At 47.1% G+C, this 18198-nt stretch overlaps 1 protein-coding gene across 3 annotated transcripts in view; it reads right to left on the bottom strand.

Moving 5' to 3' along the window:
* The window catches only part of LOC134035960 (laminin subunit alpha-3-like), a 57236-nt gene that overhangs the window by 16938 nt on the left and 22100 nt on the right, over positions 1-18198 (bottom strand). For 2 of the 3 annotated variants that reach the window (XM_062480560.1, XM_062480562.1), the window contains exons 14-40: positions 17906-18040; positions 17361-17498; positions 16936-16994; positions 16112-16211; positions 14827-14879; positions 14455-14560; positions 14047-14146; positions 13679-13835; positions 13073-13220; positions 12207-12349; positions 12018-12115; positions 11715-11874; positions 11090-11253; positions 10911-11019; positions 10722-10819; positions 9411-9615; positions 9125-9251; positions 8513-8652; positions 7827-7942; positions 7315-7526; positions 6593-6797; positions 6270-6414; positions 5900-6040; positions 5486-5647; positions 5044-5145; positions 1559-1642; positions 1202-1432 (exon numbers count right to left, since the gene is read on the bottom strand). In XM_062480560.1, coding sequence (XP_062336544.1) covers positions 1202-1432; positions 1559-1642; positions 5044-5145; positions 5486-5647; positions 5900-6040; positions 6270-6414; positions 6593-6797; positions 7315-7526; positions 7827-7942; positions 8513-8652; positions 9125-9251; positions 9411-9615; positions 10722-10819; positions 10911-11019; positions 11090-11253; positions 11715-11874; positions 12018-12115; positions 12207-12349; positions 13073-13220; positions 13679-13835; positions 14047-14146; positions 14455-14560; positions 14827-14879; positions 16112-16211; positions 16936-16994; positions 17361-17498; positions 17906-18040 — 3638 coding nt within the window. Of the gene's footprint in view, positions 1-1201; positions 1433-1558; positions 1643-5043; positions 5146-5485; positions 5648-5899; positions 6041-6269; positions 6415-6592; positions 6798-7314; positions 7527-7826; positions 7943-8512; positions 8653-9124; positions 9252-9410; positions 9616-10721; positions 10820-10910; positions 11020-11089; positions 11254-11714; positions 11875-12017; positions 12116-12206; positions 12350-12640; positions 12774-13072; positions 13221-13678; positions 13836-14046; positions 14147-14454; positions 14561-14826; positions 14880-16111; positions 16212-16935; positions 16995-17360; positions 17499-17905; positions 18041-18198 lie in introns of all 3 variants that reach the window. The other variant, XM_062480561.1, reaches the window with a different exon arrangement.

Below are 18198 nucleotides of genomic sequence, written 5' to 3'. Positions count from 1 at the left end.
GTGTTTGTGTTTGTGTGTGTGTGTGTTTGTGTGTGTGTGTGTGAGTGTCGTTAGGGGTTGCCAGATACAGTGCCACGCCTGGATATGCGTCAAGGCACCTCTCCTGTTCTTAGCGCCTCAGGGCACATATTATGCATTTCCTCTGAACACACCCAACCAGTGGTGTGTGACACACACACACACACACACAACATTATGGATTGAGTACTAAGAGTACATCTAAAAACAACCAAATCAATACATATCAACTTTAATTAAAGGTTGGAGGATCAAGCCAAAACTTGTGATGTGTATTATGGATGGACTTAGGTCTAAATGAGGCCGAAAAACACTTTAATAATGTTTTCACAGAAATACAGAACGCTCTTGAATCTGACCACCAAAATAGTGTTAGAATGTGTGCATTTCTGATCCTGTACTTTCTATATGCATCATTTATATGTCACTTAGGATAAAAGCATCTGCTTAATTAATAAAATGTCAAATGTGTAATGTGCATTACCTTGGTTTTATGAGTGACTCACTGTCTGGTCTGAGTGTGGAACTTTTTCATCCCATACGCACTTCATTACGTATTCGTTAGTCAGAACAAACACACCACACATCCTTGGTAGGACTCCATCTCCTAGACTAATAACCACTTCTAACATATAAGTTTACTCTGAGTACTTGTAGGAAAATCCTATCAGAATCTCCCACTAAAACCCAACCTTTTCTAAGAATTTCTATAATTGGTGCAGGAGACATGGAGACCCACCCAGGCAGATAAAGAAACTCAGATCAAACCACTGCTGGTAGAAACGTTTTCAAACGCCTGTGTAGCAATGGCTGGAGATGTTTGATTGCTAACATTATGTCTGCGTGATTGTACGTCGTATCCCGGCCTGAGGGGGAGGCTGCACGCACGGGCGGGCGAATACTTCTCCGTGTACATTCCTCTCACCCGTGACCTCACTGAGCTCGGGCGTGGCTCTTTGTTGAGGCGTGTTGTGACATCCCACCCAGCCCAGCTGGATGACAGGATGAGGGGGGGATAGGCCTGTCTCCTCACTCCTGTCCCCCTCACACCTAAGCTGCCCCTCCTCGTCCCTCACTCCCCCCCCTTCGTCCTTAACTCTTTTTCTATGCCACGCCCCTTTTGGACTGGGGGTCCGTAGGGGCCCCAAACGGTGAATCGAGCCCCGTGCTCTCTCTGTCTCACCTGGCAGGAGTCTCCAGTGTATTGTGGGGGGCAGGCGCACTCCTCCACGGTGCTGGCAGGGCCCCCCGCCCCTTGTCTGGAAGCCTCCTCCAGGCCCACCTCTCCCAGGCTGAGGCGCTGGCTGTGGGTGAAGTACAGGGCCCGCACCCTTAGACCCTCCACAGAGGCCAGCACCATCATCAGCTCCTCTCTGGAGGTGGGCCTGTTGTTGCTGGCGTGACGCCAGTTCCCCTGGAGACAGAGACGCTCAAATTGTAAACATGCACATCTCCATTGACATAAAAGGACTTGGTTGTGATCTGGACTTGAACTGTGTAGAAGCCACCCCCAGGAGAGTTCCAGTCTATGAGCAGATACCTCCACTAGTTGGACCCGTCCCTGATACAGTCTGTCTGGGTTGGGGGGCTGGCGGTTCTGGTGGACCAGGGTCATCTCCTGGCCCTGGGGACAACCACACAGACACAACAGGGGGTTAGACACAGCAGGAAGGAAATGACAGGTGAACACACAAATTAACCAGATAGCTTTTGCTGTCTTTCTGGTTAATTTATGAGTGAGTGAGTGAGTGAGTGTGTATGAGAGGCCGTATAGGCCTTAATTCATACTTGATCTCACATACACTCCATGACCTCACATATATACCATCATACTCTCACATATATACCATTATACTCTCACGTATATACCATTATACTCTCACATATACACCATTATACTCTCACATACACGCCATGACCTCACATATATACCATTATACTCTCACATATATACCATTATACTCTCACGTATATACCATTATACTTTCACATATATACCATTATACTCTCACATATACACCATTATACTCTCACATATATACCATTATACTCTCACATATATACCATTATACTCTCACATATATACCATTATACTCTCACATATACACCATTATACTCTCACATATACACCATTATACTCTCACATATACATCATTATACTCTCACATATACACCATTATACTCTTGCACATAAACTGGCATACTCTCTTACACACACAAAAATACCGTCTTATATGCACCATCATACTAAAGTATGACAATATATGTAAGAGACAAATAGTATGTGTGAAACAGAATGTTACTATATGCAAGAGAATAACAGGATGTGTAAGAGAGAATACTTATCTATGTGAGAGAGAATACTTGTCTATGTGAGAGAGAATACTTGTTTATGTGAGAGAGAATACTTGTCTATGTGAGAGAGAATACTTGTCTATGTGAGAGAGAATACTTGTCTATGTGAGAGAGAATACTTGTCTATGTGAGAGAGAATACTTGTCTATGTGAGAGAGTTTGATTGAAACGGAAGGCAGTTTGATTGAAAAGGAAGTAGTACTGAATTCTCAGTTCCTGATTGGCTTACACATGAAGAAGGATTTGGGGTAGATGTAGCTAACGCCCACCTTCCCTATCAAGACGAGACTGAGTGACATGACAAGATGGATTCATCAATAACATTTTGCATACTCCAAATCCTAAGGCGTCATTGTCAGAAATGTTGTATCAAGGACGACAGCCATACGCGGGGGCTGTTTCTAACGCTAACGTTGACAATGAAATGCGCCGGCTCTTCAGACCTGGATCAGGTGCATCAAGGAGCGGCAGCAGCACTCTGTCAGGAGCTCGTCTTAATGCCAGCCAAGTGATGGCGCAATCCCAATATCAAACTCCGCAGTATTTCGGTTAAGACTCCTGACAGAGTGCTGCTGCCGCTCCGTGATGCACCTGATCCAGGTCTGAAGAGCCGGCGCATTTCATCGTTAGCGTTAGAAATAGCCACTGTGGATGGCTGTCGTCTTTGATTCCAACATTTCTGACAACGATTCAAGCAAATCCACTAAAAAACTCAAATGTAGAATTCCATAGTTGTTTAGGAAGCTATACCGACCCCCACTACTTGAGTCAAAAGTCCTAGATCAGTTTTTCAATTGATGAAACAAACTATCATTTAAATTAAAGCCAATGCCTGTGTGAATACCGTCCCGTGGCACTGGGGTTTTAACCGTTGACGTCTTTAATTAGCCGAGTGGTCTTTACACCCTTGGCTACTAACCTAAACTTCAATGCCACAAACTGAACTTGATGTCAATCTGTTCACAACATTTTCCAGTTGGGACTTTTAAGATCCTATTTGAGTGTAGGCCCCTTTGCCCGATGAGTGCCCGCACCCATTCACTGCAACGAAAGCTTCATGGATCCGACTCGGAATCTGAGTTTAGAGACGCTTGACAAAAAAAATTGTTTGGCGTGTGGTGCGTTTTGGAATTGTTAATGTGATGTGTTCCCATCGTATTTAAGTTTACAAAGAAGAGGTTTGTTAATGTGACTGTATACATATCTCACTCGTACTGGCTAATCAGCTAACATGTTAAAGTAGCCTAGTATACATCCAAAGTCGCTGTCGTGAAACTAGCCTCATTTTCACAAAAGGCTTCGAGGTCAAATTAAAAACCTTTAAAAACGTCTACATTTAGCAAATATTATTGTGCACAAGTATTTTAGTATAGTTAATATGTAATTTAATTCCATAATTTCCCCAGGAATAACTGTAAAAACGTAATTCAGGAACGGGTCTGTCCTCCCTACAATAACGCCGCAGCATTTGGAGTATAAAATGTTAATAAAATGTTAATAAAATGTTATTAATGAGTCCAATGGCTTCATTAAGCCGCCCACTCTCTGCCATCTTATCATGTCACTCAGTCTCGTCTTGATAGGGAAGGTGGGCGTTAGCTACATCTACCCCAAATCCTTCTTCATGTGTAAGCCAATCAGGAACTGAGAATTCAGTACTACTTCCTTTTCAATCAAACTGCCTTCCGTTTCAATCAAACTCTCTCACATAGACAAGTATTCTCTCTCATATAGACAAGTATTCTCTCTCACATAGACAAGTATTCTCTCTCATATAGACAAGTATTCTCTCTCACATAGACAAGTATTCTCTCTCACATAGACAAGTATTCTCTCTCACATAGACAAGTATTCTCTCTCACATACACAAGTATTCTCTCTCACATAGACAAGTATTCTCTCTCACATAGATAAGTATTCTCTCTTACACATCCTGTTATTCTCTTACATATAATAACTTTCTGTTTCACACATACTATTTGTCTCTTACATATATTGTCATACTTTATTATGATGGTGCATATAAGACAGTATTTTTGTGTGTGTAAGAGAGTATGCCAGTTTATGTGCAAGAGTATAATGGTGTATATGTGAGAGTATAATGGTGTATATGTGAGAGTATAATGGTGTATATGTGAGAGTATAATGGTGTATATGTGAGAGTATAATGGTGTATATGTGAGTGTATAATAGTGTATATGTGAGAGTATAATGGTATGTATGTGAGAGTATAATGGTATATATGTGAGAGTATAATGGTATATATGTGAGAGTATAATGGTGTATATGTGAGAGAATAATGGTATATATGTGAAAGTATAATGGTATATATGTGAGGTCATGGCGTGTATGTGAGAGTATAATGGTGTATATGTGAGAGTATAATGGTATATACGTGAGAGTATAATGGTATATATGTGAGAGTATAATGGTATATATGTGAGGTCATGGCATGTATGTGAGACCAAGTATGAATTATGGCCTATACGGCCTCTCATAAGTGTGTGTGGGTGTGTTGTGTGTGTGTGTGTGTGTGTGTGTGTGTGTGTGTGTGTGTGTGTGTGTGAAAGAGAGTGAGTGAGTGAGTGAGTGAGTGAGGGAGGGAGTGTGTGGGTGTGTGTGTGTGTGTGTGTGAGTAAGCGAGCGTGTTAGGTTGTGTTGTATACGTACACTCAGCAGGATGTCCGGCCTCCTATCCAACAGATTCATCCCCTCGCTAGGAATACCAAAGGACTTGGCCTGGTAGGTGAGGTAGCCTCCGTACGACGACACCTGACAGAGACATGGACACAGAGTTGATGTAAACCCCTAAAAAGGACTCAAATAAATTACATAAAAATACAAAAAACCTTGAATTCCTCAAAATGGAGGGGCAAAACCGTGAAATAATTTGACGAGATTCTTTTGCCATTTGGAGCCTTGACTGGGTGACACTTGTAGTCACCCATATATAATATAAATACAACTATATTGTCATTGTCTGCCTGAAACATGAGCCGATGTCCAGACCCCTTTTAACCCTCAAGAAGAAAGAAGCACTACATTTCCTTTCCTTTCTGCATTTCTGTGTGAAACCAGGAGGACTGTTCCTCTTCCCTGTCCCTGCACTCACCCTGTCTCCCAGGTAGGAGGGGGGCGCCACCCAGTGGAGCACTTGAACAGCAGCAGGCAGCTCCTGGATATCAGCCACCAGTGTGTTGCTGCTGGGGTTGAGGACCGAGGACACCTCCTCCTGGTCTCCCCTCTCCAGCCTCCAGCCCTGCATATCCACAAACTGGAGGGAGGGAACAGGAAGGAGACTTTTAGAAGCATAGTGACATGTATGTACGTAGTGCATGCTGTGCTTACCACGGAACAGGTTCCGTAGGTTCTGTAGGTCTGACTAGGCTGAGGGTCTGGAATTTGGGTTTCTGCCATGGCTGCTGAAGGCTTGGCCAGATAAGGATGTGTTCCTTAATCTGCCTAAGCAGGTTTCCTATGAGCAACTTCCTGCATTGACTTTTGAGCCACACAGTTGCACACACACCTTGCCCCGGCGCTTGCTGGAGCTCTGACACTGGTCAGTGGCTCCGAAGCAGAAGCAGATGATACAGCCACTGGGGTGGGAGGGCTCAAAGTGGAAGGAGCCTTCACGACAGGTAGTGCAGCGGTCCCCCTGCATGTTTCTCTGCAGAACACACAAGACAACACCCTGTCAGGCTGAATGATACACAGAAAGTGACCACAAAAATCCACAAAGTATAAAACTAAGCAGGTGAAAAAAAAGTTGAGAAATAAATAATCGTGCTTAATGTAAAAAATCGAAATAAATACAAATGTGTATGGGTGAAAACTGAGTGGGTGTCATTGAAACAGGGTGTGCTCGGGGTCTGTGGTCTGGGTGTGGGGTGGGTCACCTTGCAGAGACACTGGCCCGTGTTGGAGTGGCACACCTCAGGGGTCACTCCACCCTGGGCACAGTCACACGCTACACAATCAGGGAAGCCATAGTATCCAGCAGCACACCGGTCACACTGGCGCCCGCCAATCCTGGGCTTGCATCTACACACACGCGCGCACGCGCACACACAACATTTACCTCCCTGCTCTGCTCTTGCAGTAAAGCACTACAGACAAATCAATTCTCAAGAAATGAAAAACAGCAGGACTGAATTCGTAAACCGTCACAATATGATCCATCCCTCCATAACCCTATGAACGACTCCGCTGGTCCACTCACGTGCACTGTCCGGTGTCGCGGTCGCAGCCGGGGCCGGCGCCAGCCTGCAGGCCGTTGGGCGAGCAGTCGCACTCCTCGCAGCCCAGCAGGGGGTGGTAGCTGAACGTCTGGCTGGCACACACGTCGCACGCCGGCCGCACCGTCTGGGGCGGGCAGATGCACTGGCCCGTCACCTCGTCACACAGACGCACCCCGCACTCGCACTCTGGGGGACGGGCATGGGATCAATCGAGTCTAATAGAATCAGTCTGTCTGTCTGTCTGTCAGTCGTCTGTCTGACGTCTGTCTGTCTGACATCTGTCTGTCTGATGTCTGTCTGTCGGTTTGTCTGTCGGTTTGTCTGTCGGTCTGTCTGACGTCTGTCTGTCTGTCTATCTGACATCTGTCTGTCTGATGTCTGTATGTCGGTTTGTCTGTCGGTTTGTCTGTCGGTCTGTCTGACTGTCTGTCTGACGACTGTCTGTCTGACATCTGTCTGTCTGTCTGACATCTGTCTGTCTGTCTGTCTGTCTGTCTGACATCTGTCTGTCTGGTGTCTGCAGTGAGTGTCCGATTGGCTGATGCCACCAGCCTTTCTTACAGTCTGTCAACGCTTTACAGTAATGGCCTGAAACACGAATTGATCATCCGCCCAGAGGAATACAGCTACACACAATGCGCCAACGTGTTTTTTTGCTCGTATTGATAATATGGACAGAAGACTGGGTGATAACCAAACTCACGTCTGCAGTACGGGAAGCCGTAGTATCCTGTGGCACATTTGGTACACTGGCGGCCAATCACATGCGGCCTGCAGTGACACTGGCCTCCCAGCGGATCACAGGTGGGTCCAGTAGCCCCAGCCTGGTCACAGCTACAAGGCAGCGCTCCGTTGTCGAAGGCTGCCACTAGAGAGCGGGCCGAGTCCTGGCAGAACCGAGAGGACGTCCTGGGGCTGGAGGAGAGGAGACGGGCAAGGTGGAGCACTCTTTCACTACAACTAGAGGGCGACATTTACAAAACCTCAAATGGCATATACAGAAACTGTTCAATCTGAAACGTTGATATGTTCGGGAGTTCAGAAGATTTCATTTGGACAGGAAGCCAAGTAATCCGGGACACTCCAGGACATACTAATGTTCTCTTAAAAACAGTAGAAGCAACGGAAATCATGATTCATGTTGAAAGGACACTGTTTAGCTAAGCGCTGATTCCCTGAGCCCGGAGAAGAGCAGCAGCAGATATATGTACGTACTGTATGGAGAAGCCCTCTGCTCCACACAGTCGGCTGAAATCTGAAGATTTATCCAGCGTCTTCTCTTTCAGGAGATCAGGGGTGTAACTATCATCAGGAACCAGCAAGATATAATCCTGAGGCGGAACAAAACATCAACGTCAATCTCATAAGAACCAACCAGAAACTATCTCACGCACTATCTCTTCTGTGTTGATGCTAATCCAAGGTAAACAACATCTTATCCCACCTAAATGTACTCTAAAAACGTAAAGGTTAAAGGGATGAGAACGTGTTAAACAATATGGGGCAAAAATGATAAAACACTGATAGAGGGTGTTTTGAATGTTGAGTGGTTGTTGGTCGTGACTGCAGTGTGCAGGGGAGTAAAACAAACAGCCCCAAAGTCAGTACAGGCTAAACTCTGGCCTTACCCTACCTTAGTGGGTTTAAGAGCTTATCTCTAATAGGTCTGGGTGGGGGGGTTTCCAGGTAGAATACAGAACCCTCATTGTTGTTGTTTGGGAGATGGTACAACAGAGGAGGGGTGGGGGGGTTAATCTGGCAACCTGGTTGTTGTGAAGAGTTAGGTTTAATACAGCATACCAACACTGAAAACTGGGCTCAGACACAACTCAGGAAAACACGTGATGTGTGTTAGGAAGGGACCACAAGACCTTGGTAGCTGACTGGTACAAACATCTTACCAGAGTGAGGGTTTTACCAGGTGGTACCCTAAGAGAGATGGTCAGTGGCTCCTGGGGAAGATCAAGGGCGATGCGCTTCTCAGCAATGACCAGCTCCCTGCAGCCTGACACCGCAGGGCATAGGGAGGCATTGACTGAACCTGGATGGGAGGACAGAGGGGAGAGAAGGAGGAGGAGAAAGAGAGGAGGAGGATGACCGGGGTGAAGGAGGAGAGACGGGAGGAGAGTGAGGGTGTGAGAAGAGACCAAGCAGGAGGGGGTGAGGGCGGGGCGGGGGGAGGGAGGGAAGAAGAAGTGGGATGTGTCAGCGTGCTCCATGGTAATCCTTTCCCATCAGGCCCATCTGGGGAAGTGTGTCCGAGCCCTTTGATCATCTTGTCATGTGGGCGGGAGGGGAGGGGGGAGGGGAGAGTGGAGGGGGGAGGGGCGGGGGCTTAATCTGACAGGGAACCACCTCCGAGCCGGGCAAACCAAAAGAATCCTTCACATTTACCAATACTATAATCGTCAATACTCTAAAAGGACACCATAGTCATAATTCCGTAATTACATCAAGGTAAGGAACCCTCAATTTCCCCAGGCTTCACCACAGGCCCTGGTGTCCAGACTTACCCATCCATCTGCGGCCTGCGTCCACCACTACCTCCACGGGAAAGGTGGTGTGCTCCGGCTGGCGGAAGTGGACGACCACCACGTATCTGCTCGGAGAAGGAACCCTGGTGCTGAAACTGATCTCTGTCTGCAGTGATCAGAGAGAGGGAGACAGAAAGAGAGACATGGAGAGATAATGAAAGAGAGACATTGAGAATGAGAGACATTGAGAGAGAGGGAGAGTGAGAGAGTAATATATATAGAGACTATTGTGGTAGGCTTCTGATCCCATCATGTGAGCGTATACCTGGGGGGATTTCAGCAGACGCCCTTCGCTCTGGGGGACAGGGAGGGAGAACCGGCCCTCGGACTGTCTCCTCCGCCTCCAGTCCTCGCTCTCCTGGGCCGGGCGAGAAACATCACCACGAGGGGGGGAGAGGCGACCGTCGCGGGCGGCGTCTAGAACCAGAGCCGCGCCAGGCCTGGGGTAGCGACTAGGGACACAGTACTGACTGGGGGGTGGAAGGGGGGGTCAACAGAAGGACAAAGGGTTTGAAGTGTTTGCCAAGCACGGACGAAGAAAAATGTGACTTGTTCATGAGCCGGGTCAGTGACCGGGTCGAGGTCACGACCTGCGGACCTACGATAATCTGAAATAATCCTCTTTAAAATGTAGTAGACATCCCCTGGCTATCGCATTCTCTCTCATCAGTATTTTTTTTTTTAACAAGCCACACGTCACACACACTTACACACGCGCACACTCACACGTCTTATGAAATCTTTGTTTGAGCGGAGCAACCTCTCTGACCCTCTCTGGCAAGCCCCTCATTCCCCACTCTGTAGCCCCACCATTTCTCTCTCCTTTCTCTCATTCTCTTCAGCAACCCCCCCTCTCCTCATTCACTTTCTTCCCCACAAGAAACTATTTCGAAATATCCCCAAACTTCCTTGTGAGGCCGTTGCACTCTTTTTCAAGCTCTTATCAACCATTCTATCGCGACAAAAAGCTATTAATGCTTTTTCCTCCATATTTGTTTTATATCTAAATGGTGTAGCAGCATGAAAGGAACTACGGTTTAATGTGAACAAACTGTAATTTCAAGGAAACTCTATGGTGTTTGTTTTTCCACTTTAACTCAGTTTGTTTTATACATCAGATATTAACTCGCTAATAGCTTGATACAATGGCAGAAAAACGGTACATTGTGTGGGAGAGTGGCAGGACGTCTTTGAAAATGCAATTTTCTGCTTAAAAAATAAATAATAGGACTTGATGTTGACAGCTAAATATGAGCAGTAAACATGGCAATCCATCTCAGTGTGTCTGCTGGGTGTGAGTAGAGGCTGTGAGGTAAAAAGGCTGTTTAAGTAGAGAGAGAGAGAGAATGTACAGCCCCAGGTACCTGACAGACCATGTCCAGCCCTGGGAATACATCGAGTCACACCTGGAAACCAGCTGTGTGTTTATGTGTGTTTGTGTGGGTGTGTGACTAGTGGCCTACTAGTTAAGCTAGCAGCACTTTCTCCAAAACACTGGGCTAGTCAGTTTTATCGTGTTGAGGTCTCTACACGCTATCCAGTAATTACCAGAAATGACCAGAGAGCTCCACTGTACCTGTCCTCAGTGAAGTGTCCATGAACGGCGACACACAGCACTTTGGGCTCCACATACTCCATGGAGAACTCCTCCACAGGTACCGCATACACTTTGTACTAGCGACAAAGATCAAAGCAAACAGTTGACAGGAAATTGAGGAAATCTCTTCTAACCACCATGTTACATGCCAGAGAGGCTCTCTCTTACCAGCAGGAAAGAGGCCGTGGAGACCTGGAGAATTAGCTCGGCCTTGTGGGTAAGATGGAAAACTGCCACGCGATTGGTTCCGTCCACAGACACGCTCCGACACAGGAAGCTGCCGGGGTCGACATACACTTTAATACACACACACGCAGACACACACACACACAACTACACACACTTACCTATATGCACAGCTATAGATATTGGCTCGGGCCTGGATCTGGGCTTCTGATTGGCTGGTGATGAGCAGGTTGACGTTCTGGACGGTGTCCACCTCGCTGGCGTACTCCAGAACCAGGACATAGGGCCCTGGCTGGGCCACGCGCAGGCTCAGCTCCAGCTGGGTCTACACAACACACACATGATACAACTCATCACTTATCAATGCTGTGTGTGTGCCAGGGTTTGCTCCTGTGCCCGCCTCATTATTTTAGCTATAAGAGTTTCTGTAGGAGAGCTATAAACCAAATGCCTCCTCAATCCGATTCATTCTGGAGCCAAGCCTGGTTTGTGTGCCCCCTTACCTGTACAATCCAATGTATTTCTGAATACAACAAATTGTGTGTGTGCTTGGATGTTTACTGTACGTGCTAGTTTTTCTCTGTGTGTGTGTGTGTGTGTGTGTATGTGTGTGCGTGTGTGGGTGTGCACGTGTGTGTCTGTAGGTGTCTGTCTGTGTGTGTGTCTGTGTGTGTGTCTGTGTGTGCGTGTGTGGGTGTGCACGTGTGTGTCTGTAGGTGTCTGTGTGTGTCTGTGTGTGTGTCTGTGTGTGCGAGGCCTTTCCAGGCCCTGGGGGGCCATGCCCACCTGTCTCCCCGTGATGGATGCCATGTCAGGGTGGTCTGGTGTGGGGCGCCGCACGCGGGCTTGCCTCCTCCTCCTGCGAGCTCTGCGTGTGGAGAGCAGGCCATGCAAGCCCAGCACTGAACTGAACCTGTCCATCGACACGTGCTTATAGAGCAGACAGCTGGGAGAGAGGGCCACACACACAAAGACACAACACTGTCAGGGTCAGCAACTAACAAGCACGTATCACAGACAGTAGCCAGTCATAGCTAACATGTAAACAGATAGCAGTTTGGGATTCTGGAGAGGAACTGCAGGGATTACTTTGTGGCGGAGGTGGATGTATACGTGCAGGGCTGGGTGATTTTCTCCTGGAGGAGAGGAGCTTCGTAGAAGTCGCTGGGCAGAAGCACCAAATAGTCCTGGGGGTGGGAGGGGAGGAGTTAGGAGAGAGAAGACAGTGGAACAGGACGGGCAGTGTTTTGGCTGATGACAGTCACATAGGGTCCTCACCAGCAGGATTCCCTCGGCTCGCAGGCGTATGACCCATCTCCCGGGGGTGAGAGGGAAGGGCTCTGCAAAACCATCCCCGGGCACAGACACGAAGGATGGGGAGGAGCTGGGAGGAAAGACCACCTCCTTACTCTGGCCAGGCCCTGCAGAGGAGCATTCAGCCACGTACTAAACACAGCGTCACAGCTGACACCCAGCTGGGCCTACACACAGACTACCGTCCTCTGAGGATGAGATCGAACCTAGATATGTGTTGTTATTGTGGGAGAGGAGGGTAGGGCACAAGCATGCAGTGAGTGATGGTGAGTCAAACTGATGCAATCCTTTCGTTCAATGAATATTCCAGTGAATGAGTGGACAAACTGAGCGGTTGTACATGTGTGTGTGTGTGTGTACGGAGAGGGGGGTGGGGGGTTTAGAGAGGATGGGCTTACCTGGGCCCCCCCTGACGGTGGTAGCCGCTACGCTACCGGTCACACCTCCGGCCCCAGGGTTAGCGTACCGTAGGAGGATGCGGTAGGATGAGTGCTTAGCCTCATCCACATGCACTGTTAACCTGATGTCACTCTGCAGAGACAGGGGTGAGAAGGGGGGGGGGGGGTGGGGGGGGGTGGGGGGAGGGGACACGGTTGACTGGAGAGGGTGCAGGATCGTGGGGGGTGACGGGAAGAAGGACTGGGTGTTAACACAAACGAGCGGGCCATGCAGAGGGAGGCGACGGAGTGGGGTTAGAGCAGAACACGGTGATGCACCGAGGAGAGCGGGGAGGAGCTAAGAGGACAAGGAGGAGAGGAAGGAAGGACGATAAGAGAGAAGGATGGAAGGAAGGAAGGATAGATAGAAGGAAGGAAGGGCCCTTCACTTACAGTCACAGCAAGAGTGAAAGCCAGCCTCGTCCACCACCAACATCCTGGCCCTCACCCGCCTCGCCCTCTGTTGGCGGGGGGTGGCGTAGCGCACTAGTATGTGGAAGGGGCCAGGGAAGGCCACGGCAAGTGATATGATCACCTCTGGCTGAGGAGAGACAGGGTTAGACACCTACCACCAACCTACACACAGCTAGGAAAACCGCAGGCCAAAGGAGGAAAGAGCTACCGTCAAGAAGACACCTACTGCACACACTACCGCCACTGGATGAATACATCAGCGTTTATACACAGGTATAAACGCTGATGTATTCAGACAGAAGCAATTTTACACACAAAAGCACAGAATTAGAGCAGCGGGGGAAAGCAAATACTGAATCACTGAGAAGAAACGCAGGAAGGCAGATTTTTTACGACGTACACGACTGCATTATGTTCACAATTCCTCATTCTTTTAATTACAACCTCGCCAACACTTAACGGCCACCATTGTGTTCTTCAATCGTGTCCTTCTTCACGTATATTTGATAAATATCTTCACAGTGAAACTTTTTCCTCGCTTTTTCACTGTAGTATTTTCAGGTTACAAGCAACCGCCTGACTAACCTGTGCAGGAGACATGATGGCGTAACCTCTCCAGCTGAACCCTGGGAAGGCCCGGGGGTCGTAACCGAAGCGTACGAGCCTGGCGTTGGGTGTGATGCCATTCTCCACCTCGTACTTCAGCTGGTGCAAGCTAGGAAAGTAGTGGTTGGGGGCTGGCCTTGTTTTTTGGAAGGGAGGGGCGTTGTTAACAGAGAGAATATACAGTACAACTTAGAAATGAATAATTGACAACCTGGTACAATTGAATATTTTTCGTATTTCCATTATGTATTACAATGCATTTTTTAGCATTGGTGACCATGCCTCGCCTCAATAACGTGTAGGAAAACAGAACTATGTGTCCTTGTATAAAATTGTTTAGAGCTTACTCAGTACAAGTGCGTCCAACCACATTTTTCCGACACTGACACTGTCCAGTCATATCATCACACGCCTGTCCAATGGCCCCGCCCACGTCACACTGGCAACCTTTGGTGACAGGAGATGAAGTGGATACAATCTCAAGATGAAAGCATAACTAGCACATGCTGTGGTGTTCAATGAGGTCAGGCTTCACCTGGAGGTAGGTATCCTGACATGTTAATCATTGATGTTTCCCTCATTAATAATGATTGGTCAAGCAAAATAGCTTCTGTGTGAGGACACACCTTGAACAACGATTGCAGATCTCAAGGTCTAGTATGGCCTGATAGTACATACACATATACAAGTGAAGAAATAATTGTTTATATTTATTATTATATATTATATCATTTATATTTAGTCAGGTGACCCACCTTGACAGCCAAAATAGTTCTTTTTTTGTAGCAGGAAGTAGCCCTCCTTACAGGAGTCACAGATGTGGCTGCAAGTATTGGGTTTGCAGGGACAATGGCCATTTTTCTGGAAAAGAATATACTGTAAATATTAGGATCATACTGTAGGACACTGCCGGTTGAGAGATAAACATGTCAGGAAAGAACATTATAAATGTGTGTGACAACGGCGTAACTCCAAGACAAATGACTTACGGTAGTTAAAGAGTAATATTAGCCAAGCAGTAATTCAATAATAATTACAGTTAGGTATACCCCTCTGCTTGACAGTGGAGGGTGTGCAGAGCTGTATTGGAATGTGGTGTATGAGCATGGCAGGAACAAGAGACCAACCTGCTGACACTGTCCTACACCACTCAGAGTCCCTTTGAAATCACAGCCACATTCTAGGGGACAGAAGGAGAAGAGGAGAGTTCGTAAGATGAGGAAGTCCCCCCTCACCTCTCTGTAACTTGAAGCATGCAAGTCACAAACACCAGAGTTCAGCAACAATGACAATACAGAAAAAAAGTGGACAACAACAAACGTGTTGCCACATGACCTGCACGACCTGAGGAGAGAGACAGAGAGCGAGAGAGAGAGAGAGAGAGAGAGAGAGAGAGAGAGAGAGAGAGAGAGAGAGAGAGAGAGAGAGAGAGAGAGAGAGAGAGAGAGCGAGCGAGAGAGTAAAAGAGACAGATTGAAAGAGAACAAGGACAGGGTGAGGAAGGGAGAGCACCGGAGGGCACAGTGAATAGATCTTGATTACAGGATTCCTTCCCTTCCATGGGTGAGACACGGCAGCAAGAAGAAGCTGCAATCCTCCCAGCTCAACATCAAAGGGCCCGGGGAGGGGCTGTGCTTTCAAGGCAGCGAGCACAACCTTCCATCTCCAGCCACAGCCAACCTGAGGCATTCCTGGGATATTAAAAGCTCTTTTTTTCCATTCCTCCATATATCTGTTGGCAGCCAGGCCGTGATAACATTCTTGGTGGAAGGCTGTAACTTTAGACAGGTATCTGGACAAAGACTCAAACTGTTCCCTCACTGGCTGGCAGGGAATAGGCAGCTCCTTCCCTCACCTGACAGAGTTAGGACGACAGCCTTTAGGTTTGGTTTCATTTCTGCCTACTCCACACAACCCAAAACTCACAAGTATACACCAATTATCAGATATGTTTATTCGACTTATCTTAGAGATACTTAACAAAATCGAATACCATTTATCACAGGTTATTTAGCACCTAAAAAACACTGAAAACAGTGAGGCAGAACTCAGCTGTCTTCAGAATAGTTCCTGTTGGGGACAGATGCGGCACTGACAGGAAGGAGCCTGTTCACCAAGGTAACAACACGATAACTCCAGATTCATGCTCTCTATGATGTCACAGCCTCCTCAGATTACAAGCCGTGATTTAATACAGCTGAAAATGCTGAAGGCAACCATACTGACAGGCAAGTTAGCAGAACCCAGTAGTTGACTTCCTCTCAAGCCCTGAAAACATTAACTTTTTTCCAAGAACTGAGCTATTATTTATTTAAAAAAAGAAATATATTATTACACCATAACTCTGACTGACAGACTAGTCATGGCCATGACACAGCTATAATCCTGTAGGGTCACAAACAGGAATCTTACCAATGCAGCCATCAGGGTTCTCCATGGCCAGGTTCCAGTAGAGAGGTTTACATTTGTCACACAGGGGTCCTTCCACATGGGCCAAGCAGTTACAGAATCCCTAAAACAACAGAGTTACCACTGTGAGTAACATAGAACAGGTCGCAAATCTGCTCTACAAATTGAATGTACAGTATCAGTTGAATATAATATTGGATACTGCTGAACTGGTTATGAGTTTTGTATAAATATATATACTGTATGTTCAATATAATGTATACAACTTTTCCATCAAACCTTATTTCCTTAAATACAAAACTAACACTAGTATACAACAATTGTATACTACTTGTCGACTATTGTTCAGTACTAACCCCATAAATCAGTAAATTACAAATGGTCTAAAGGGAGCGCCTTTGAATTAGCCTCCTTTCAACATTAGAACAGTGGAGCACAATGGTGACATTTTTGTATCCATGAGGTTCACGGCATGCACAGAGATAAAACAAGAGCAACATTAGCTTCTGGAAATCCTGTCAACATTGTTTTTGTTTCTCCAAGATGGAAGGAAGCGGATTTTCCTCTTATGATTACTGTTAATTTTCACATCCAACTAGTTTAAGAAGAAAAAAAAAACTCTCTTCCTTGTAAACTCTACCGGATACAGGTTTGGTCATGCAGCTGCTATCAGATAACAAATATGAAAACACGTAGCACACACACCGAGGGTCTGGCACTGGGAATGGGGGTGGGTGACCCCAATAACCCATGTGTAAAATACAAACAGTTACAGGTGTGTGAGGTGAGAACGCCACTGTCGGCCCTGTTAGGATAGGCCAGCTTACCGTTTGTGTGTTTGCGAAGGTACTCTCTGAGCCAGCTGGGTCACACTGACTGACGGAGGCTGAGAAGGACAACACTCATGTTAAAGCTCAAACTCACATCACTGGGAAAACAAATAGGTTAGTAGAACATGAACCTAAATGGTTTGGTCATACAGAAGACAGCCAGCTGAGGAACAAATGTATTTTCCACCAATGGGGAATGATCTAAACCTCACTTCTTGGCTGAATGTCGATATCCTCTCAAATAATTATACTGCCACTAGAACTTTGAGAGAATATGACCTAATATCTAACAACTATATTCTCCATACAATAATCTGGCATTCATTCAAGAAATGTTTCTGGTCACAGACTATTTCATGACTTCTCCAAATTATAGAATAGTTTAAGTTCTGGGTGTCTTGTCTACTATGGGGAGGGGTTACCTGAGCACTGGGGGAAGCTGAGGCCAGGCCCAGCACAGCGGTCACACAGCTGACCCACCACTCCTGGTCGACACAGACACTGGCCCGACACTGGGTTACACACCGAGTCATACGACCCCGTCCTGGAGCAGCGGCACACTGCACACACGACAGAAACACACGCATGCACATGAACGAGCGCACACACACACACCCCTTCCCTTTTTAAATATGAAGTATAGGATTGTACTACCCAGCACAGGGTTGTTCCTTATCCAATGTAACAGAGCCCACATTTCTATGAATCCTGTCTAATCTAGGGTTGCTCCCAGTTAGACGTGTATCTGGATGACAGAGGGTAAATCAGTGTGGCTGACAGCACGGGGGGTTTATAGGTTACTGTGGGAGATTGAGCCCTGAGAGCCATGAGGCCACATTAAGGCCAGCAGCATCAGTTTTTCCACGAGCAGTGGGTCACAAAAAGGTCACCGCGGGCCAATCAAGGGCTCTGATGCAGAGGGAGGGTTTGGTCAAAAAGGGAAAACAGAAGGGAGGAAATCACTCACAGGCGCAGTCTGGGTATCCATAGTAACCAGGAGCACACTGGTCACACTGCTGTCCTCCATAGTTGGCAAGGCAACGGCACTGGCCAGTGGGACCGCAGTCTCTGGCAGCGACCCCTGATCCATCACAGCGACACTCTGGTGAGGACACGACTGTTTATCTCTGACAGGGGTGGAAAGCTCACAAACCTTTTCAACCATCTTGACTTGGAAACTTTCTTGGCCCAGGCCTTGCTTGGGTAACTGAGTACATCCATAACGAGCAGTGTTGATCTCAGAAGGCCAGTGTTCCTCTC

The sequence above is a fragment of the Osmerus eperlanus genome, chromosome 16, assembly GCF_963692335.1.
Source record: "Osmerus eperlanus chromosome 16, fOsmEpe2.1, whole genome shotgun sequence".
Classification (NCBI taxonomy): Eukaryota; Metazoa; Chordata; class Actinopteri; order Osmeriformes; family Osmeridae; genus Osmerus; species Osmerus eperlanus.
This window is presented reverse-complemented; position numbering and strand designations above follow the sequence as displayed.